This window comes from Alosa alosa, chromosome 12, assembly GCF_017589495.1.
Source record: "Alosa alosa isolate M-15738 ecotype Scorff River chromosome 12, AALO_Geno_1.1, whole genome shotgun sequence".
Lineage (NCBI taxonomy): Eukaryota > Metazoa > Chordata > Actinopteri > Clupeiformes > Clupeidae > Alosa > Alosa alosa.
In genome coordinates this window covers 17,146,076-17,169,707 of record NC_063200.1, presented here as the reverse complement: position 1 = coordinate 17,169,707, position 23,632 = coordinate 17,146,076, and the positions used below count along the sequence as shown (strand labels likewise).

The 23,632-nt window shown below is 44.5% G+C and overlaps 1 protein-coding gene across 1 annotated transcript in view; it reads right to left on the bottom strand.

Moving 5' to 3' along the window:
• LOC125304867 (rho guanine nucleotide exchange factor 28) overlaps positions 1–17,137 on the bottom strand; it is a 38,220-nt gene extending 21,083 nt beyond the window's left edge. Inside the window, exons 1-2 of the mRNA XM_048259384.1 lie at positions 16,878–17,137; positions 10,040–10,083 (exon numbers count right to left, since the gene is read on the bottom strand). Coding sequence (XP_048115341.1) covers positions 10,040–10,083; positions 16,878–16,887 — 54 coding nt within the window. The 5' untranslated portion in view covers positions 16,888–17,137. The remainder of the gene's footprint in view (positions 1–10,039; positions 10,084–16,877) is intronic.
• Positions 17,138–23,632: the final 6,495 nt, after the last annotated feature.

Below are 23,632 nucleotides of genomic sequence, written 5' to 3'. Positions count from 1 at the left end.
CATGACAGTGTCGACATAAGAGTGACATGACACTATCAAGTAAAGTGTAACCTTATATTTTAACCAAGGACCAAACAAAACACACCAAAGGGATCAGTATTCCCAGAGAAACTCCACACAAAGTTTTGGTTTTGTTTGGGGGATAGGCTGTCTCCTCTTTGTTTGTTTTCGGTTTTCGGAGCCTGGGCTGCCTGCAGAGAGCAGGGATTTTAAAGGTATACTATGCAGGTTTAGGTATTTTTGGCGAGTTTAGAGCTCCCTCTAGAGTCGCGATGTATTTATATGTTACTCTGCTATTGTAAATAGCAAACTTCTCGCGGTTTATCCCCCGTGTACACAATGCAAATGCTTTTGTTGTGGAGGTGAAGGATTAACAACAGGCAAAAACTATCTCCAAAGAGCTATATCTATTGACAAGGTAATGTTTTAGATTCTCGTGAGTTTTGGCAGGGCGCCACTCTTGGAAGTTGCATGGCTGGTTTTCTCGGTAGGGACTCGCTACGTCTATGCTGTATAGCTTGAATTTCTTGAATTCAATGACTTGAATTTCCCCTGGGGATCAATAAAGTATCTATCTATCTAGCTATGCTAGGTGAACGACTTGCTTATTACAAGTTCGTTTACCATAGTTGGCTTCATAAAGGTGAAAATCTTGTATAGTGTGCCTTTAACAGTGTATTCATGGGATGGACAGCTAGCGGATCATGAGGAGATGATTGCTGAATGTGACAAAAAAATGTTATGGGCTTGAAATCGCACATGATCGCTGACAGCACCTTTAAGTACACAGACTGTCTGTTGACAGTGTTTAACATACTATACAGTCATGGCCAAATGTTTTGTGCAGGGTGATCAGATGCATATTGCCAGTGGCTCATTGCAAAGAGTTTCATTAGCACAAAAGGTTCACTGTATTTTGGCACTAAGACAAATGCTGAGCTAGCATCACTTCAGTATAGTCATATCATCAGCACAGGGGAAAGTGTGAACAAATACAGGTCAAATGAAACACTATCATTGTGAATTATAAGAACAAACTGACTGTTACTGTATATAAGGAGGGGAAGAAATGTGTGACTCATGTGTATTCATGTGTTAGCAATGGTTATCTCCAAAGACAAACCATTTGTACAGTATCTGAAATAGGCTATCTGAGTAAAACTACTACACTTTCTCACACAGGCCCACACGAGTGCATTGCCACTCTGATATACATGACTGTTTAAATAAATCAGGCCGAGGGTGAGTCATATGACATTCTGGAAAATCCAAGAAGCCCAAAAACAATAGAGACAAAATGTTCTAAACCCGGAAAGTCATCATAAAAATCTCTCCAGGGTAACTCTCCCTCTCTCTCTCGCTCTGTGTGTGTGTGTGTGTGTGTGTGTGTGTGTGTGTGTGTGTGTGTGTGTGTGTGTGTGTGTGTGTGTGTGTGTGTGTGTGTGTGTACGTGCGTGCGTGTGTTAGTGGCACATTTGTTAGTCATGCCATATCTCATACCTTTGCTCAAAACAACTGTAACGTGGATAATATATCACTTAAAATGTCAAGAAGGAACTCTGTCCTGTCCATGAAACTGTTAGGGCACTCTACAGCTTTTAGCGCTGAGCTCATACAACATTGTACACATACTTCAAATACTCTACAACTGTGACCCTGAGAAGGAATCTTCCTGGATGGTGTCAGGGGTGACTGCACTACCTATATAGTGGATCAGGCGTGGATCCACTGCCTTAGCCTACAGAATCACATCCACACAAGAGCTATATGTTAACTGGTTGCTTAGCAGCTAACTCTTGTATGGATGTGATCTTGGAGGTAGGGTGACCACCGCCATGACACTGAAAATGAGGACACTTGTGCCCATAAGTTAGGACAAAGGTCCAAAAGTGAGGACACATACGGAATCAGAGTAACATATGGGGAATAACATTAATAAACAATTTCTATAGAAGGCACCTATTTATTATAACATAATGTATTAACATTTGTTGTTGTTTTTTTTTCCACATTAGTCAGCCATTTCCAACATTCCCATTATAATAACATAACATTAGTTTTGTGTGTGTGTGTGTGTGTTTGTGTTTTTTCCCCACATTAGTCAACAAACCCACCTTTTTAACCCAATAACTTTTTAGTCACTTAATAACTTAGTGAGCTCTGCAGCTGTGGTTGTTGCTGGAGCAAAAACGATGCCACAGAGGATTTCCCAGCAGATCTGGCTTTCTCTTTGTCCTCTATGGCACTCTTACCCCTGGAGCTGACATCAAAATCTGTTTCACAGTTTACAAAACGCATGGTATGCATCTGTCTTGCTTTTGGTAGCAAAGTGGTGTTCAGAATCCCACGCAGAGTTGAAAAACGTTTTTCGTTTCGCCACATGCAACTTAAGGCTCAGCAACGGTGTTCATTCATTCAATCACGAGGGGAGTTGTCGCGTTGACTGCTTCGCGAAAAGGAAGCAAAAATTGGTGGAGTTTTGTGATGTCCCGTGCTACGGTGGTGGCGGAGGGTCAGAAATTATGACAGGTAACAGAGATGAATAGCTTACAGAGGCCTTGAAATGAGGCGTAGCCTATGTGCTCATGAAATGCGGACAGATGGCTACTCATGACAAAAATCCGGACAAATGTCCAAAAAGGAGGACACGCTCTCTCTGTCCGGACAGAGAGCTCAAAAACCGGACTGTCCAGACGAAATCTGGACGGATGGCCACCCTACTTGGAGGCTAACCCATTAGCAGGTAACTCTGGTGTGGATGTGATCATGTAGGCTAGCAGCTAGCTCTTGTATGGATGTGATCTTTAAGGCTAAAGTGAGTCAGCCTCCAGGTACCTGTTACATTTCCTCAGTGTTCAAAGGACGTCAATGCAAATCAGTAAAAACATGATAGACACTGATAGACACACGATCAATAAATACACTGTCCAAAGGCCAATACCACAGACTCTTGTCAGGTACAGACAATAACAGTATGTGCGTAGAGTTCCTGAACTAATATTATAACTGTGTGTAAGACAGTTCCTGAACTCATACTAAAGCTGAAATTGACACTCACAAAGGTGACCAGTGACTCTGCCCCCCTGAGTCTGTTGCTTTTAACACAAACATATAAACAGCCCCCTCAGCATTTCTGCTCCAACCAAACACCCCAGTGACAGTGAGTCGCCCACTCTGCCTGACGTTGCTGGGCAACAGCATGATTGACAGGCCTGTAACCATTTCCCTAATGGTATTTGTTTTTGCACAGGGTCTGTCTGTCACTGAGATCTCTTTATCACTTCCCCATTACCGGCGCCACACAGTGTGATTGCGTCTGTGGCTCCGCTCTGGGTCAACACACACTATCAGACAAAGGCTTCATATCTGTGAGGTGTTTTGCATTAGAACTAAGTGTGGGTAACCATTAACCAGTGGCTCTGCGAAATCAAATAATAAAAAAAAAACGTGACTTCCCAGATAGCTAGAGGCTGGCGGACCACTGTCGGTCCATTGGGGGCATAGCTGGCGGTCCACTGGCATTTTGCTCATGGGTTCTCTGGCGGTCCGCTGGCGGGTTGCAGACAAATTGCCCAATATTTTGCCACTATTGGTCTAATGACAAGTTAAATTTAAAGAGATGGTGGTCCAACGGCGGACCACGAGTGGCACGCCACCAGGCCGCATACCACCTGCGGTCCGCTATCTGCCAATCTTACTTTGCTATCTGGGTTTAAAAGGGAATCCGTTTGGTTCTTGATTTCTAAAAGCCATGAAACTACAATACAAGCAACATTTTGTACATGCACCAGAAAGTTCTTCCAGCCTTCACTCCAGATGGACCCCCGACAGCTGCTGGCTGCAGAACCAGTCTAACTGGCTCAAGATTAGACGCAGAACTATTTAAGAGTCAGGAACTGCAAGTGCTGGGGAACTTCTTTAGTCTGCAGTTCCAGGAGAATGTGGTGTATGGACTAGAACCCACGAGTTGAGGAACCAACGGGATGCTTGTGTGAGGATGTGGCTGAGGGGTATGTCCCTGTGGAACCTGACGAACATGTGTCGGCCTGCGGAACCTGAGGTAAGCAAGAGGACCACTGATGACCACCCCCCCCCATGACTCCTTCTGATACCATCCCTCATCTTTCCCTCTGAGGACAGCAGAGCAAGAGAGCAGAGAAAAAAACACCACCACCACCACCACCACCATTACCACCACCACCACCACCATTACCACCACCACCCCCACCTCCGTTTGGTTGGGCTCATAACTTGACGGCAAACAGAGTAAGGGTTCCGTCTGCATTCCAGTTCCGTTTCAGAGAGACTCAGCTAAGCCGCCAGGACCGTCTGACACATGGTTGGAGTGAGCTGGGCTCAAAGTTTCAGCTACATACACACACACACACACACACACACACACACACACACACACACACAGGTATGCATGCTTTGTTTTATCCAAAGAGCTGGCATACTGATCCATACCAGGTGATGTTTCGGAGTGGGCCAACGATAACGCATTACAAAGATATTTCTCCTGAAGACACACACACACACCAAAGGACCGGTCTTCACAACAAGGATACATGCTCTCTCTCTCTCTCTCTCCCTCTCTTTCTGTTTTTCATCCATATAATGCTTTTTAAAGTGTATCTGTGTCTCTCTCTCTCCCTCTGTCTCTCCTCTCTATTTCACATAAGGGTATCCTTCCATTTTTAAGAAGTAGCATGAGAAACGTACTAGTGTTAAACACACTACACTAGGGGTGTAACGGTACACAGAAGTCACGGTTCGGTTTATACCTCGGTTCGGATATCACGGTTCGGTACGAGTTCGGTACAATGGAGGGAAAAGCAAAACAAAAATGCTGAAAGCAATTTTTTTATTGTGCATGTCTCAGGCTGTACCACCTAGTGTCATAGAGTCTCTTCCCTGAGCTAACTGCAACAGCCTGAAGTGTGTAAGATGTAGGCTAAACAGTACAATAAGTACCCAGACTCCATCTGTAACTTGTAAACAAAATAAGACAATCAGCTATAAAACTGAAAATAGGCCTACAGCATCTCTTATTTCTGAAAGTGCAAATGACATAGAATAATGATTTTTAAAAATCCACTTAAGCAAGACCTTCAACATCTGTGTTTAGTTGTATATGGAAGGGTCTACAATTTGCCTCAATATTTTTCAGTGTGTGTACAGTAATAATCTAGCCTACTAACTGTGAAAATATCACACTATTTTGCATTCTTTTAAAAAACGAAATTGCTCCTTTCATTTCATAAACAGACTACAACTAGAAGTCACGTGACTTTGCACGTTGACTCACCGTAGCATGGTTTGTTTATTAGCCTGGTTAGCGTTGACGCTTTCTTTTACTGTCTATGCACTTAACACTACCAGCTCCTCATGTGAGAAGTTACAAGTTACCCCAACATAAAGGTAATTACCACGCGATTTACATAGCTTTCTGTTACGAAATCATTTAATTTAAGCCATAGGTTTTGGCCCTATTTGTATGTGTATTCAAAAGCTGGTGAAGCGCAGGGGAAGTTTTTTTTTCTTCTCTCGTTTCAGTGATTGGTATCCTACATCATCTCGGTGATGGCTTCGAATATGTGTAGCATATATTTCCACTCACATACCCAACAACTGCTGAACAACGCCGACACACAGTTTCATCTTATCCACCACTCTCTCGCCTGTACTACTGTAACTGAAGATCTCAAACTTGCGATCTTAAAGAGACCAGCGTATCCTCTAACTCTTGTGGGTTGCCACCTTAGTGGTGCTATCTCTGACTGACTGACTCGACCGACGACCTGACAAAAAAAAAAAACATAGGCACCAATCAGAGCTAAGGCGAGGCTACAGATTAGCGCTAAAGAACTCCCGTAACTCTCCCTACTTAACAGTAATTGAGCATGACATTAATTAATCCGCACATGAGTTTTATGTATTTTTATACCACGTATTCTCAGTGTAAATTCATGCACCGAACCGTGACGCCCGTACCGTTTCGGTTTAATACGAATACATGAACCGTTACACCCCTACACTACACACAAATTACACACACATGAATACTCACAAAAACATATACAAAAAGATACCCACATAGCACCACCCCCCACCCCCTCCCCACCAACACACACAAACACACACATCCACCCACCCACACGCACCCACACACATTAACACATACGCATGCGCACACACGCACACACAAGTAGGAGGGTCCCAATACTAATGTAGTCCAGTCCTATGAGCAGCTAGCCAGCCTACAATGTGTGCATGTCCTTCACACAGACATCAAACACAAACACATACACACACATTTCAATATTCTGTCATACACACACATTAACACATACAAAGCACTCACCCATATCCTACATGCACACAGACACACACACAGACACACACACACACACACACACACACACACAGCCTTCACAAATAAGGCCTGTTGGCCTTCATTCAATGAGCTGTTTTGTCCATTGTACTATATTTTCCAGTGTGAGCCCTGGCATGTTTACGTTAGTGGGGTCTGCCATAAACCTTACACATATCCAGTTACAATACCGCTCTTTCTCTCACACACACACACACACACACACACACACACACACACACACAAAGCACCTACACAGAGAAATGAAGGCCACAGGGCAGGGCTGGGCATGACGGGAAACTAAACTATAAGTTCAAGCTAAGCAAAAGTTCAGCCAAAGCAAAGGCCCTAGCGGACATACACGCACGCACACACGCACGCACGCACACACACACACACACACACACACACACGCACACTCATAGACACACTAACACACACACACAAGTTAGATATAACTACACAGTGTTCCTCCACATGGCTGATGGCAGGAGGCTAACATGTGAAAAAAAGTAACGGCTTGGTGAGTCTCAATATGTTGAAATCATAACAATTATTTTTCAGTGAAAACACCTACAAGTGAAACTATTATATAAATCTGTAACTACCAACACACACACACACGCACACACACAGCAAAACAGGCTGTGGTTAGGCTTTTAGGTAAATACAGTGAAAACAACAGGTGTAATGGCAAAAGAGACGTTCTGTGACGAGACCACCCACATTTGAGTGTGTGTGTGTGTGTGTGTGTGTGTGTGTGTGTGTGTGTGTGTGTGTGTGTGTGTGTGTGTGTGTGTGTGTGTGTGTGCGCGCGCAATCATAACAAACCTCTTCATCAGATGAATAATGAGGGAAACACTCTCAGCACACACAAACACACACACACACACATCTAGATATACACACCTGCACACATACCTGGACACACACACACACACACACACACACACACACACACACACACACACACACACACACAGAGACAGACAGACACAGACACACAGACACAGGCCTTAAATTAAATGAAATGTGTCATCTGAAGGGCAGGCCAGGCGAAAAGGACATGTCCCCACAGGCGGAAATAAAAGAACGACAGTTAAGAGTTTCACCTCAGAGAGAGAGAGAGAGAGAGAGAGAGAGAGAGAGAGAGAGAGAGAGAGAGAGAGAGAGAGAGGAGGGAGAGAGAGGGAATGGGAGAGGGGTGGTGGAGACAGCGGGTGCACACCCACTCAAATTAAAGAGCTTAGAGAACAGGTAGAAAGGACAGAACTACCGGTAATATGTAGGTGTAGAGTTTGCTAGAGACCGGTATATTATATATATCAGTGGCGGACCGTCAGGGCCTTCAAGGCCTTCTCTGAAGGCCTAACTATTTTCAAACGAATGAAAAATAATAGTGTCTTTAATAACATTTTACTTTACCATTTATTATTCACTTCTTCTCCTTCTCGATCGTTCTTGACTAGGCTATATTTGATTGACAGATTGTGTGAACAAATAGTGAGGGCGTGTTTTTATCCAATCGCGTGTCTTCCCTTGTTAAGGCCCGCATCAGGCCTTCACAAGGAATTACTGCGTTTTCGGTACCTAAGCAACCATTAGAAATCATATGTTTGGATTCGGGTTGATTGATGGCTACATCTGACTGATTAGCCAATCAAATCGACCTATTATGGCGAGGAATGCAGGTCTGACCGCAGCTGGGCCTGCAATGTTCTAAAAGAATACCCGGAACCGCTCATCACGAATTTTGACGCTATCTATTTGACTTGAGGAACTTCGTGAGCATCTTCTGTCAGTCAGACTGACATTCACTGGAAAAGTACATGTCACACTGGCATGGCTTTGGTTATAGCTATGGACAGTATATTGACCGTTTTTGTTTAAAATATATATATTGATAAGCCTTCATTAAGCAAAATTATATCATGTAAAGTTACAGTGTCAACTGGACTACATGTTAGCAAGATGCACATAATGTCAGCTAGCTCTGCACGTAGCTGGTCAGTAGACTATGCAGGAATTGGTAAGTTTTGTTTCATGTTTATTTGATAACATAGACTTGTAATACAGTACATGCTTGTAATCTGGCCCTTTTCTTTATAAAAAGTGTTTTTGTGCTGCTTGCAAACCGCAGTGCTTGGTTACTATACTAGATTGTATGCTAGCTTGAAGTTGTGTGAGTTGATGTGGCTTTGGTGAAGCTGTCTGGATCGGCATCTATGTGAAAATTGTCATTTGCCTTGGTTTCCTGCCCTGTTATAGTCTGACTATTTATATACAGTATCTGTGTTTTGTGGACATTATTGGTGAAATCAATGGCGTGGCCATCAGACATTATGAAATAGGCAACAAGCAGTAGTAGTAGCATAGGGCAATACATTTTCTGACTTTTATGTTTAATATCATGGTGGTGTGCTGAGAAATTTTCTTAGCATTTTCTGTTGAGACACTTTCTCATAAATACGTTTGGCAAACACTATAGGATAGCCTACTGTAGTTCCACATTAGCTTTTGAGTAATCAGAGCAGCAGCACAACCTAAAACAGTTGCACTGTAACGTTAACGTTAAAGCTACAGCTAAGTAGGAGAGCCCTACAAACAGTCTGAAGCAAGTTTGCTGATGTCAGATTAAACTATTAAATGAACACATCATTGTAGACCTGTGGCAGTGCCATATGTGCGTGCAAGTCATGAACATAAGTTAGGCAACCGATAGCCTAAATATTTCAAAATAGTCTGCACAAACCCATACTTGAGTGCACTTGGTGTTCACTTTCAATATGACATGGACTAAATTGCACGTCTTCACCAGACAGTAGCAGGCAGCAGATTAATGAATATATATGGGTGATAAATAAGTAGCCTAGCCTTGCAGCCTATTCACTTTGCTGCTGATAAGGATGATGGTCGGGTGCTATTCGCCTAATAAAGATCTAAGCAATGCGGAATTCAGCTAATAAAGATCTAAGCAATGCGGAATTCAGCTCGGAACATTACTTGTTTGTCTAACGAAGATTCTAGAGTGGTAGGCCTACACAGATTTGAGTGAGAAAGAGAAAACTTTTCCCCCCACCGTGAAATGCTGGGAAATTACACATTTTAACACTGAAATGCAAAATAAATCTTCAGGGAGTATCCCCCCCGGAACGCCCCCCTATTATTATTTTTTGTCAAAAAATAGTCATCAATGAAGGCCTAACTACTGAACGCACGGTCCGCAACTGATATATATATAGAGAGAGAGAGAGAGAGAGAGAGAGAGAGAGAGAGAGAGACAGAGAGACAGAGAGAGACAGAGAGAGAGAGAGAGAGAGATAATAGTCTGATGGAGAGTGGTAGAATTTGGTGGAGTTTTGTGGAGAGGGGGATGATTTGGTGGACTTGGTGGACTTGGTGGATATGTGAGAATAAGTAATTTAGTATGTATGTGACTTACATAGAGAGAGAGGAGTAATATAGAGTTATCTGTGTGTAGTTATATATGTGACTTACATAGAGAGAGAGGAGTAATATAGAGTTATCTGTGTGTAGTTATATATGTGACTTACATAGAGAGAGAGGAGTAATATAGAGTTATCTGTGTGTAGTTATATATGTGACTTACATAGAGAGAGAGGAGTAATATAGAGTTATCTGTGTGTAGTTATATATGTGACTTACATAGAGAGGCACTTCCTTTCTGCTTAGCTCCATCCTGACAGCATCTATAGGCACACAGACAGAACAGACTGACATGTTAAAGGTCTACAATGGAGGGAACACAAGAAATAACACACACACACACACCTAAGAACAGGCTTTGTTTAACTCAACACATGGTGTAAAAACACGGCAATTCACAAACACAAACATCCACTCACTCACAACCCCCCCCCCCACACACACACACACACACATAAGAACCAGTAATAGAATTTTACACAAGCAGGCAGACATGGTTTAAAAGGCACTTTGTGTGAGTCCTGCACAAATCACTATTCACCAAAAACAAAACATGACATTCAGCTTGGAACAGGTCGGGAAAGGGCAGCAGTGAAAGACCATGAGGTTTGGGGGGTGAGAGAGGGACAGGGTGAGAGAGAGAGAGAGAAAGAGCGAGAGAGAGAGAGAGAGAGAGAGAGAGAGAGAGAGAGATTGAGGCAGAGAAGTGAAGAGAACTATGGTAGAACATGCGAGTAGAACGCAAGCGAGTTCACTGTTCACTTTCACACCCAATGACTTAGAGAAACGCAAGCGTCTGCAGGCTAGCTGCAGGAGTGTGCCAGTATCTCCTCCATGTACTAACCCAGTAATAGCCCACACTCGTCCCCATGGCTCCAAACACAAGACAACTCTTCAGCTCTTGTGCCAGCCCCAACCCTTGCGAATGCTGGGGAACTCAACTAGAGGATGTGCCAGGAAACCCAGAGAAAAAACGGTGGAAGAATACAATAATCCTCCTCTTTGTCCACCTACATATTCAGCCTATAATAATCTCTATTCCACGGGACAAAAGGCCAGTGGGACAGCAGTGAAGTTGGAACAAAGGCATCAAGCGAGAGAGAGAGAATTTGAAGTCTGGCAAAGTAATTTAGCCTTACTAATGGGCGAGGCACATGGAACAGAAGTGAGCTCTGACGTGTTTCCCAGGGGGCTGTTATGGTCATTGCACGAGATGCATAACACAACATTGTGCCCTTGTGTGTGCCTGATGACGCCACAGTAGGCCTCACCCGGTAACTCCAGACGCGGGAACACACATACACAACACACACTTATACACACACACACACATAACACACACCTGATACTTTGGTGCTCAGCTCACGCCTATGAATACTGCATGGTGTGACAAAGAGGAGGGGGTGCCAGGCAACAACACACACACACACACACACACACACACACACACACGTGTACTAACACACAGACATACATTGACACACACACAGAACACATGTTTAGCCATGCATTTAAACACGGACAAATATTCATACTCACTGACCTGCAAGCACCCAATAACACTCACAGGCAGTCGCCATTCTCTCCCATCTCCCCCCCAACCAGGTTTCACAGAAACACGCAAATCAGTTTCCAAGAAGCACCAAGATATCAGAGTACAGTGTTAGTTTTAAGTTTACGCGACTGCCTTTAGCAGACAAATTTATCTGATTCCAACTCTGAGATGCCTGCTTCGGTCACAACCTCATGACCTTGGCGAGGAAGTGAAGCTATGCAGGGCTAATCACTCATCAGATCGACACTGAGTCCACTCCTGTTAGTCGCTCGCTGCTAGCCGCTAGGCATGTGTGCTCCAAGTTGACCCTCCTACAAAGACCTTTGTGTTTTTTGGTGCCTTCATAAAGCCTTTAAACTCATCAGATAGCTATGACTTAGTATGCCTATAAAGAAGCTATGCACCAGAACCTCATCAGCAGTCAAAAAATAATAAGAAAATAAAAGCACATGTGTCCGGGAGGTAAAATTTCTCTAGACAAATGGACCCAATCCAAAGGTATGTAAGTGGGGTGGGTGAGAGAGTTGTGTGTGTGCATGTGTGTGCGAGAGAGAGAGAGAGAGAGAGGTGGGGTCAGTTCTCTCATTCCAGGATGGATGAATTCCTCAGGCTGACCAGCCGGAAGGCTCATTCCCAGCATCCCCTGGTTATGAGGTCTGAAGCGCCAGGGCTAAAGTCTGATGCGCCGTCCGTCAGCTGCAGATGGGCCCAGTGATTCATAACTTGACCAGGGTTTGGACAGGGATGTACAGTACCAGCCTGATAAGAACCACAACAGAGTGCACCTTGCCGTTCAGAAAGCAAACAAACACCCGGCTTTATCTCCACGGTGACGACCCTATGGCCAGCCAACAAAGGGCGTGTTCCACCAAACCGTTCTTACGGCGATAAACCAAACAAGCCTATCTCACCGTGGGAACGGCCTCTTTCACAGGTTTGACACAAACCCCACTCAAAGCCTCCCATCCAAAGACCAGGGAGAAGAACATGTTTCATTGATCATTTCTTTAAGACAAAACAGGCTTGATTCTCTCACCCTGCACAGACACTAGGGGACCAATCAGAGATGAGGAAGGACCTGACACCAGAACATTGCAGTCCATGTGTTGTGTGCGCTACAACACTAGCTGCTCTTAGAATGTCATCATTTAGAATCTTCTCTCTTTCTTGTCATTATGTTTTGTTTCCTTTCATTACAGATAAAGGAGGTGAGTTTCTGTAAACAAACCCCTTTCACACAGGTAACACGTCAAGACATGATTCTGTCCTTCTCTAAAACACTGCTCAAATCTTTTTTTTTTGCACTACAACACTGTTCAAATCATTCTTTTTCACTGTTCAAATGACACTGTCCTTCATGATATCACTGCTTAAAGAAGAAAGGAGCGACACTGTGAGAAAGGGATGGGGGGAGGGAGAGAGAGAGAAAGAGAGACGAGGAGAGGGGGATAGGGAGAGATGTTTAAAACACTATATGCATCAAGAACACCTCAAAAGGTTTCTAGGCCTGTCAATGCTCCAACTACATACAATTACACCCATGGGAGGGGCAGAGAGAGAGAGATAGAGATAGTAATAGATGAGCCGAGATAGAGAGAGAGAGAGAGAGATGATAAGAGAGAGAGAGAGAGAGATAGAGAGATGATAAGAGAGAGAGAGAGATAGTTAGAGAGATGATAAAAGAGAGAGAGAGACATGATAAGAGAGAGAGAGATGATAAGAGAGAGAGAGAAAGAGAAAGTTGGTGTGAATAACCCACGACGGCATCAGAAACTGAGCTCCCCTTGGCCAGACACTCTGCCACCTGCTATTAAAACACACATGGGCTCCACGCCGAGAGGTTATACACACACACACACAGAAAGAGAGAGAAAGAGAGAGAGAGAGAGAGAGAGAGAGAGAAACAGCCTGACTCTTCCACAGAAATAGCTCTATAATGATTTGCATGTGCCCGCTGGGGCCGACCCTGGACTCACGCCTCGTCCTCTGGGAAGACGTTCCTCAGGAGTAATACTGAATAATGACTACGCACTAGCTAAGGGACTACGTACGTATATCTTTTTGTTCCTATATTTGTCATGCAAGGTATACAATTTGTGTAAGGCGTGCAGTACACAATGCATGGTAACTCACCGTGTCATTTGTTTTTGCACTGACGCACATAAAAACACTTTTAACACAGAGAAATCATATTCTCAATTACACACCCATAATAAACTCTCAGAGACACACATCAAATATTTATACACTGATCATTTTCTCACAGATGTAGTCTTATACACACCCTCTCTGCGCATTTAAGGCGTTTCCTGGGTGTGGTGTGTGAGTGTTTTATTCTCAAGGACACCTGTGTGAGCATTCAAATTTCCTTCTGTCTTTGTGTGTGTGTGTGTGTGTGTGTGTGCGCCTGTTAACACCAGGATGTTCATGTGTGTGTATTCATGTGTGAGTATGTGATTGTTTGTGACAGAATGGGTCTAAAGCAGTATTGTATAATGGGCTCCGGTATTAATACAATGCACCATGCTTGCCAAGAGAACCCTGCTACACTTCTATCCATGCACACACACACACACACACACACATACACAGAGAGAGAGAAAGAAAGTCTGACTCTTCCACAGAAATAGCTCTATAATGATTTGCATGTGCCTGCTGGGGCCGACCCTGGACTCACGCCTCGTCCTCTGGAAAGACGTTACACCTCCACACACACCATTGCCCCAGGGTTGAAACCCTGATAGGAACAGGTGATCAGCCTCCACTCACCTTTAACTCTTGATTTATAGTGATCTGGAATGACAAGAATGTAAGAATGCAAAAATCTAACTCTCTCTCTCTCACACACACACATACACACACACACACACACACACACCAGCTGCTCTTTCCTCTTTGCTAACATCATGTGCCACAGTTCTCATTCATAAGGACGAGTGAAGATCAGTCCCAGGCTGGGATGGAGCGGAAGCAGCCTCCTTCACTGTTTAGACTGAGAGAGGACAAAGGGATTGGGCGGTGATGACGGACACGCGGTCATTAGCCCTCTCTCTGGTCTGGACACTGTCTACATTTAGACAGACAGATGGGGTCGAAATGTTCCGAAATTAAAAGCACTTTAACTAGAAGCATTAATATCATTGTGTCAACAATCTGGACAACTCATTCTTGTAAACTTTGACACACACACTGTTTTTTGGTACCTGAGGCCTTTTGGACGTGCAGACCTGGACAACAGACCTACTCTATGTGATAACAAGCAGTCAGAGCCGTTCTGTGGTGCTTGCTGGCCCAGTCCAACTGAGCCTGAGCAGCCAGGCCGTGTGAGGCTAGTTGGGGACATCTTTGTGCAGAAACAGCAAGCACAATGCATCGCCACTGTTTTCTCAGCCGTGCCCTAAAACAATCACCCAGCCATCCTCAATAATCCTCTTCCTCTTCCTCCTACAGCAGCTCCCCCCATCACTCCACCCTGCACGCACACAAACACACACACACGCGCACACACACCCTCACTGAGCTGCCCAACGAGTCACTTGCGACTCCGACTGGGCCTTGTAATAAAAAGAGAGTGGCTAAGTCTGCCTTTCCTGCTAAACACGCACCCCCCCCCCCCCCTCCCTCCTGACACTGACACTGACACACACACACACACACACACACACACACACACGCACTTGCACACCTGGACATTAGGCTACCACTCAGCCCAACCGCCACTCCACTTTACAGAGCCCTAAACACACTCAGTGCTGTGCACAACTACACACTTACAGTGAGAACGAGGCTGAGAACATTGTTTAAAACAAACTACAACCACTATGTCCTACCAAACATGTGTGATAATTCATCAGTGCAGTAGAATAACCGTCTCTAGCAACACTCTCCTGTAGGTGGTTGGGTTTCACTCACTGGACACCGGTTAATCGGCAAGTGGAATCCTAATGTCTTGGAAGTGAAGTTCTGACCTCCTCAGAGCTCTGTTCTAGAATCTTTGGTTCTGACCTTGGTGACCATGCATGACTAAGGGGCCGCAGAGTCCTGTGGGTCTGGGAGAATGCCCCCTACGTCCCCTCTCAGCCCCCAGCTAATAAGCAGATGACTGATTACTCATTGACACCCCGATGATAATCATTAACTGTCCAGCTCTGTGTTCACTGAACCACAGAGACCTCTGGTAGACCAGTTCCATTCGACGTAGGCCAGTGCGGCATTTAGTGTTTCCTTTCCAAGGGGGCTCATGCTCCCCTAAGAAAGGCCCTGTGTTCATCTGCACCACCTCACAGTCGATCCAAAGAACAGCTGACTCACTCTGGAGTGGATCTGAGCCTCCTCCTCCTGACAATCCTGTCCAAAGTCAGCAGCATATAAAACAGCCCCTATCTAGAGAGGGAGTAGGGAGGGAAAGGGGAGAGAGAGAGAGCAAATCCCCCTGAACAAGAACACCATGTGAGCTCTCCTATATGGCTCGGCACCTGCTCCTACCATATCTGCTCCGCACTTCTGCCACATGTTTGCACTATCACATCCGTAGCTTGCTGGTGGCGCAACGTGTAACACACACCAGGAAGGATAAGTAGACCACGTTAATCGCAGCCACGGCCTCATCGGCAGCCTGTGTGGTGAGGACAGTCCTGGCTCACCCCTAGCCCAGCCCCGGCTCACTTCTGGCCCTGACCCGGTTCAGGTCTGTGCAGCCCCCTGTGTCCCAGCTGATGCAGCGGTGCTGCTGTGCTGGTGGTGGTCATTAATCTCATGGTCTCACCTCTCCCACATCAAAGGGCAGGCTGGGCGAGGGCAGTGCTGAGAGCCACGGAGAGCTACGGTCTAATCCGCTTATACGGGCACTATCAAAGGGACGCCGTGGCACTCACACCGTAGCACCTCGGCCCCTGATGTGATCCACACTGGCAGTACAATTAGAACACAGCCCAGATGCCACACGGCCCAGGCAAGGTGGGAATGTTATGTCATCATCAGAGAGACAGTGGGGGGGGACTTTTGGGGTAGGCTGACTGGACCTGGATATGAGCCATGTCTCTCAGTCAGTGTTTTCAAACCAGTTTTCCAGTTAACCAGTAATTCTCGCAGTCTGTCAGACTTATCAGAACGAGTATGTGGAAAAGTCATGTTATGCTGCATTCACTGCTGGTTCCCACATAAAGAAATGCTAGAGAGAGAGATATGCTATTGTTAAACATCGCCTTTTTTATTATAAAATTGGAGAATACGGTAAGTCAGTCACGTCCAAACTCTCACTTCCCCAATTCTATAAGGAATGTCACGTTGCGGTCTCTCAGCATCACAGAATAGCCTACTAACAGACTGCATGTCTAACCATAGAACTGTTGAAACCAAGCTTGAGCTTGAGTTGAAACCAAGCTATATTTCTCTGAAACGGAGGCTACTTTCGCTCAGCCACCACAGAGTCTGTAGCCTGCTCATATGGTGCTGATAGCAGCTTTTGGCAGTAGACTAAATACGAGTCAAGCGGCTACTCACCTCCGACCATCAACACGAAATTGGTTGCGATGAAGTGGGGAACAGTCAACTTCACCTGCCGGTTGGTTTCTGTGGCAAGTTGTCTATAAAATCCCAGATAGCGCTATTTCTAAATTATTAAGGCTGCTAAAATGTTCACTGCAGGAAAAGCCAGAATGTTGCTTTTCGGTGTGTGTGGAAACCGCGTTCTGAATGTCCACCGCTCGCGACGCATTTCACGGTAGGTCGGACTTGGAGTTTCAGAGAGCGCTCGCGCTCGCAGGTCCCTGTCGGTAGTGCACGAGCGGTCCTGCCCCCTTCCCGGTGACGGGTCATCACGGAGCTCGAGCGCCACAATAACAGGCTCACGTGATTGTGGAACAGAAGAGGAATTGACGCCAAGCAGAATTAACCCCTTGTGTTCTACAGGTGAGCAGGGAATAGGTCTACCTTTGACAAACAGTTGGCCAGAAAGTGTATGTAACACACTTGGCTAAAGACTGTCAAACAGTGATCCCAAACCATGCAGGAATGATTCGATTATGATAATGCATATTCTCTTCAGTCTATTTGACATTTTATGGGGATCTAGGCTATGCAACTCGTTCTCTCCGTTGACAAGAATAGAAAAATAAGAATCTTGTCTTTTTATTATGAATAGATTAACTAACTGGTCAAACCACCGCTGTCTGGAATCATTCGGTTCAAGCTGGAAGAATGTGATGGGCAGGTAGAGTTCATGTTTGAAGATTCTGGCAGAAGGTTTCCCGAATGGCAACATTTGCGCGTTTGATCACAAAATACCTTTCAGTCCACAATCACGGCCTTTTGACTTAATAAAGACACATTTATGAAGTCATCTTTTGTGAGACGTTGCTCTGCATCTAGTTATCTCATGATGCACACTCTGTGTGTGTGTGTGTGTGTGTGTGAGTGAGAGAGAGAGAGAGCTCATGTCCTGTGAGACCCTGGCAACTAAACAGGAAACCACAGAGAGTCTAAACAAAATGCCCACCCTTCCTGCCCCCTCCCCATCGACCCAGATCCGAGTTGGCGCTGGATCCGTTCCAAAGGGCTCCCCTCTCCCGCACGACACAGACCTGGATACGGGGACATCGAGAGCACGTCCAGCTAAACACACGAGAACAACGCCATCTGCTGGAGTTATTTGAACAGAGCAGCCACCTGTGGGAGCCATTCCGTTATTGGTTTCATGCAGCTTTTGTTTTTCACAACAGCAAACAAACACGAGTAGCCTAGAACTCTGTGTGTGTGCGTTTTTTTTAATGTTATCACTAATAAGTAGCATATAGACCTATTTACTGTTGTGTTGCTAGGCTTAACCTTACCTTAGGTTAATCGTGGAAGGGTGAAGAGAAGCGGGGAAAGAGATGATGATGCTGATTAAGATGAAGACGACGGTGATGGTGATGGGGCGAGGGATTATATGCGGAAACAAACTTTCAGTTCGGGAAGTTAATAAAGTTCTTGAATGGGAAACGAAGCAATCAGATAGCAGAGGAATATTTGAAACCACCTGCAGGTGGCACACGGGATCGGTTCGCTGTATGAGATTGTACATTTTTTGAAAAGTAGATCCGTCAGCACTCAGCCAACAGGCTATCTGATAATAAGAAACACTTGAGTTAATCTACTGCCCTCATGTGGTCAAATGTGTCAATTTCACCAGTGGATTTCTTTGTTTTTGTTACTGCAACTGTCATGCACGTTTTCCTGTGCGCTTTGTAAACCCTTAGCTGTTGTATGTCTTTTGTGTATTGACGTTGTAAGACTGTAAGCACATATAACTGTATAACCCAAGTTGAACACAAGTAGCTCTGTTTTAGTACCTGAACCATGCAGGTACGACATGCAGAGCTGAACAACAGACCTTCTCACACACAGGTGCAGGTGAGCCTGATAATGCATAATTTACATTAGTACACAGACTTTATGATAATGTAGCACTTACATCCATCGGTGGCAGTGGACAAACTTGCTGCTATGGTATGGAGCTAAACAAATGGAAGTGAAGTGTTTTCTTTATCAATTTCATTTTTCCTTTTTCATTTAATATTATCATTATAACATTTAACACTATTATCTTTGTTACTATATGCCTATTTTTGGGCAGCCGTGGCCTAGCCCAAGGCACCTAACCCCTCACTGCTCCCCGAGCGCCACTGTTGCAGGCAGCTCACTGCACCGGTGTGCTTCACCTCACTGTGTGTTCACTGTGTGCTGAGTGTGTTTCACTAATTCATGGATTGGGATAAATGCAGAGACCAAATTTCCCTCACGGGATCAAAAGAGTACTTATACTTAAAGAATGATTTGGCAATATTGTACAGTAATGTCAATAAAACACATTAAGTTGAACTGAATTGAATCGAATTTTAAATTACTGAAAAATTATTTTAAGTGCACAATGGATGGCACACAATTAAATCAAATTATTTGTTTATCCCAGTTATTGCTGGAATAAAAAGGTTCCCTGTATCCATCAGGAATGTTCTCAATTGTAGAAATATCACACAACAAATATTCTTTAAGAGAAACCTTTTTGTTCTTTTTTTCTGAATATTTCCTCAATTTTTGTCAGCATCATTCAGTTTCTTTCCACTTACAGTAACCCCAGACCTCATCTCATACCATCTGACCTCATGGGTGTGCTGTAACATCAGAAATAACTCATTTGGCCTGCCTCAGCTCTGGAAACTTAAGTTTTAGAAGCTGTTTGTCTGGCTCAGTAACATTACATCCGTTTGGAAGCAAAGATATTCATGGCATTTTTGATTACTTGTACACCTCAACCCAAAGCCATAATTGTCCCCTTAAAGCAATGGTTCGGAGTAATTTCACCCTAGGGTCCTTTGCACCATGACCCCGAGCCAAACACCCTCCCAGAACCTGTTCTCCCTTGGTCGAACCCTGGTCGAGTAGCGCTGTCAGAAACTAATGAGTCTCTGCAGGCGTAATGGAACCAACTTTTTATCTCGTAAATTACCCCACTAATAATGCCCTGAATGGTACGAAACTTCTACAGTATGTTCTTTACTCATAAAACGAGGCATTGAAAAGTTTGTAAGTACACCAGGAGTTTATTTAAATAACACTTGCCTGATGGATGCTACTATGGATGCTACTATCTGCTACTATACCGCTGCGTTGACGTTACTTCCGTGATTTGGGAAAAGCCCGTAAAAGTCAGGGTTCGACCAAGGGAAAACAGGTTCTGGGAGGGTGTTTGGCTCGGGGTCATGGTGCAAAGGACCCTAGGGTGAAATTACTCCTAACCATCGCTTTAATGTAAAAGTCAGAATCTGACTTTCATTCAAACATTCTGATTGACATCACCACTAACACAAACTCCTAATTTCATAATAATTATGGAAACAGCCGAAACAGACATATCTAAACTATCAATTACTCTGTGTGTGTGTGTGTGTGTGTGTGTGTGTGTGTGTGTGTGTATGCAAGTATGAAGTGTCAGGAGAGAGAGAGTGAGTGAGTGTGTGTGTGTGTGTGTGTGTGTGTGAGAGGATCAGACAGGAGAGAACTGGACATTGAGGGGCCCTGCTGTCCTCTTCACACAGAGAGATCGTGACCTTCCTCATTAGAGGCCTCAACAAGTAAACAAACAAACAAGCAAACGCAAACAGACCAAAAGTCTTTATAACACACACAGACACAAACACGCTCTCTCTCTCTCTAGTACTCTCTCACACCCTCATAGACACAACACACTCACACACACACACACACACACACACAGACAAGCACTACGACACTAACATACACACACACACACACACACACCACCACCACCACTACCATAGGCACCCTGTCACACACACACGCATATGCATATCTCACACACCACACACACACACACATTCTTCTCACACACAGCTACATTCTCTGTCTTTTTCTCAAACAAACAAAACTCCTTTATCACACACACACACTAACACACATTGCTTTTTGTCCACTGCAGCCGTGTGTCTGTGCGGTGCTCACGTCATGTGCCGTGGTCACTCCAGGTCCGATCAGCAGGGGGGCTCATGGTGCACGCAGCTCCACACAAAAGCCCAGACACGAACACTGGACAGCCGGCCGCTGCGCTAGCTGGGAAGTCTTCTCGACCGGAAGAACTGGCCGCCCCATCCAGAAAAGTCCCACGTCATCCCCTCCGGCCTCTGACACACACACACACACACAGCTCATGTTCTTTTCATCAGACATGCTCCCAAACCCCCAGCGCTCCATACTCCTCAGTGGTCTCAGCTCTCTTTCAAAATCTCCATCTCATCTCTCCAACCTCCCCACCTGCTGGGCACCTGCTATTCTACACTCTTCGTCTCTCTCTTTCTTTTCCCTCTCTTTCTCTCCATTTTTTCCTCTTTCTCTCTTTCTTCCTCTCTCTCTTTCTCCCTCCTTCAAATATGCATACATCTAGAATATAACCAATTTTATCTCTCTGGTGTTTCACTCATCTCTCTCGCCTGTTGTCTTTTAATTTCATCTCCCTCTCTATCTCTCTCTCTCATTTTCTCTCTTTTCTCTTTCTCAACACTCATGGGACACTGCTGCAGCCCTGGCTTTGCATGGTGAAACACCTCTGATCTCAGTGCCTTGTGGACGCCCCTGCAGTTATGAAGTGGCACTGAACATCTGGGCCGGAGCTGGCCCGGACTCTGCAGCTGCATGGGTCTGTGGGCCAGAGGAGCAGGAAGCCATGACTGCCTCTTCTTCTCTCACGCTACTGTGGTAGGGAGGCTATAAGCAGGGATGTAGTGGAGGCTAAATACAAGTAAACGCAGTTTATACACCTCTTATTTGAGTTTATCCACTTTTCAAAAGAGTTTATTCACCAATTGCAACTTTTAACATTCACAAATCACACTGTATTATGCACATTCACAATATGTACATTCCTCAACACTATAGGAACCATTTAATACCATTGGTATTGTTATAAACATTGGACAATAATCTCCACCATCATCAAACGTGTTTTGAATGCCTTTTTTAAAAATCCAATACTGCATGGTGCAGTCCACCTCACCGTGATCACAGAATTCATAGTTTACACCTCTAATTTTACACTACACCTCTAGCCATAAGCAAGCGGCATAGTGGCTACTGTGGTAGAGCTGGCCATTTAATTGGACGACTGTTCTTGTCCCAGTATACAAGCACAGGAGGGGAATCGATTAATTGACCGAAGTATGTCCAACTCGGTTATATGTCCCCTTTCAGATTAGTAGTATTAGGCTTTTTCCGGTTGACTTATTACGTCACAGACCAAACCAATTGACAAACAATTTAGATGGCGGGAAATCAGTACCATCCCAGATAGAAAAATGAGATTGGCAGATAGCGGACCGCTGCTGGTATGCCGCCGGTGGTGTGCCACTTGTGGTCCGCCGTTGGACCACCATCTCTTTAAATTTAACTTGTCATGAATATTAAGAAAAGTTAATAAAAATGATATATTGAGTATAACTGGACAAATGAAAAAGATTTTAGACCAATAGTAACAAATTATTGGGCAATTTGTCTGCAACCCGCCAGCGGACCACCATAGAACCAATGAGCAAAATGCCAGCGGACCGCCAACTATGCCCCCAATGGACCGACAGTGGTCCGCCAGCCTCTTGCTATCTGGGATGATGAGCGTTAAATTGGACAACTTGACAGCTCTCTGCACATTTCGTACATGATGTACATATTATTTGTTTTACGATTGAGATGCTCGCTAGCCCTTCTTCAGCACCACTTCCTCTGTTACGTCTGGGTTAAAGCCAGGGGAGAGAGTTGTGGAGCATGTGTAGAACGCCTAAGCCGGTTTGAGTCCAATTGAACATGTACGTGTCGTGCAGGAATAATTCGACTACAAACCGCATTATCTGGGTGTGCTAGTCTAAATTTGATTTAGTACGATTTCAGTCAGATTTCAGATTTTAGCACGATTCAGTCAGATGTGTTTTAAAGGAACCATATGGAACTGAATGTTAGACAATTTAGGTTGTTGAAACTCAGTGGACCCATTAAAGTTTGTACAATTAACATTAGCTGCTAACTGAATTGGAACACAGATCTTGCCTGAAATATGGTTTACCTTAAAGGAACAATATGTAAGATTGTGGCCAAAACTGGTACTGCAATCACTTTCAAATTGTAGAGTGGTGTGTTCCCTCCCCCTCCCCCCTGACTCGAGATTGCCAACCCGGATGCTGAAACACTACTGACTTTGTGATTACTAGATGGGTGTTGCATTAGGCCAAAACAACATGACATGACAAAACACAACATCAACATCAGTTGAGGGCTGCAACTTCACTTTTTAAATGACAATATCCTGGCCGGACTACTGTTGTCAGTGATATTTGAAATGAACATGATTTGTTAATGTCTAGTGACTTATCAAGGCCATTTTATGATTAATTGAAATACATTTCTTACATACGGTTCCTTTAAAAGTCGGTTTTAGTTGGACTAACACAATAATTAGGTTTTAATTTAGTCATTAAAACTGACTGAGAGGGTCTGCCCTCAACAGGTGCATGAGCATCAAGTGGGAAACAGCCGGAAACCAGGAAGGACCTGGAGACACACTCTCTACTCCACAGCACCTGCTCCCACAACATTTATTCACACACGCAAGAACAACTCTTACTGGATTAATCGTCCAATTCATTTGATTCCTGTGCACTAGGATGGGGGTGGTGAGGGGCCGTGGTATTTCGCAAGCACATTATCACAATCGAATT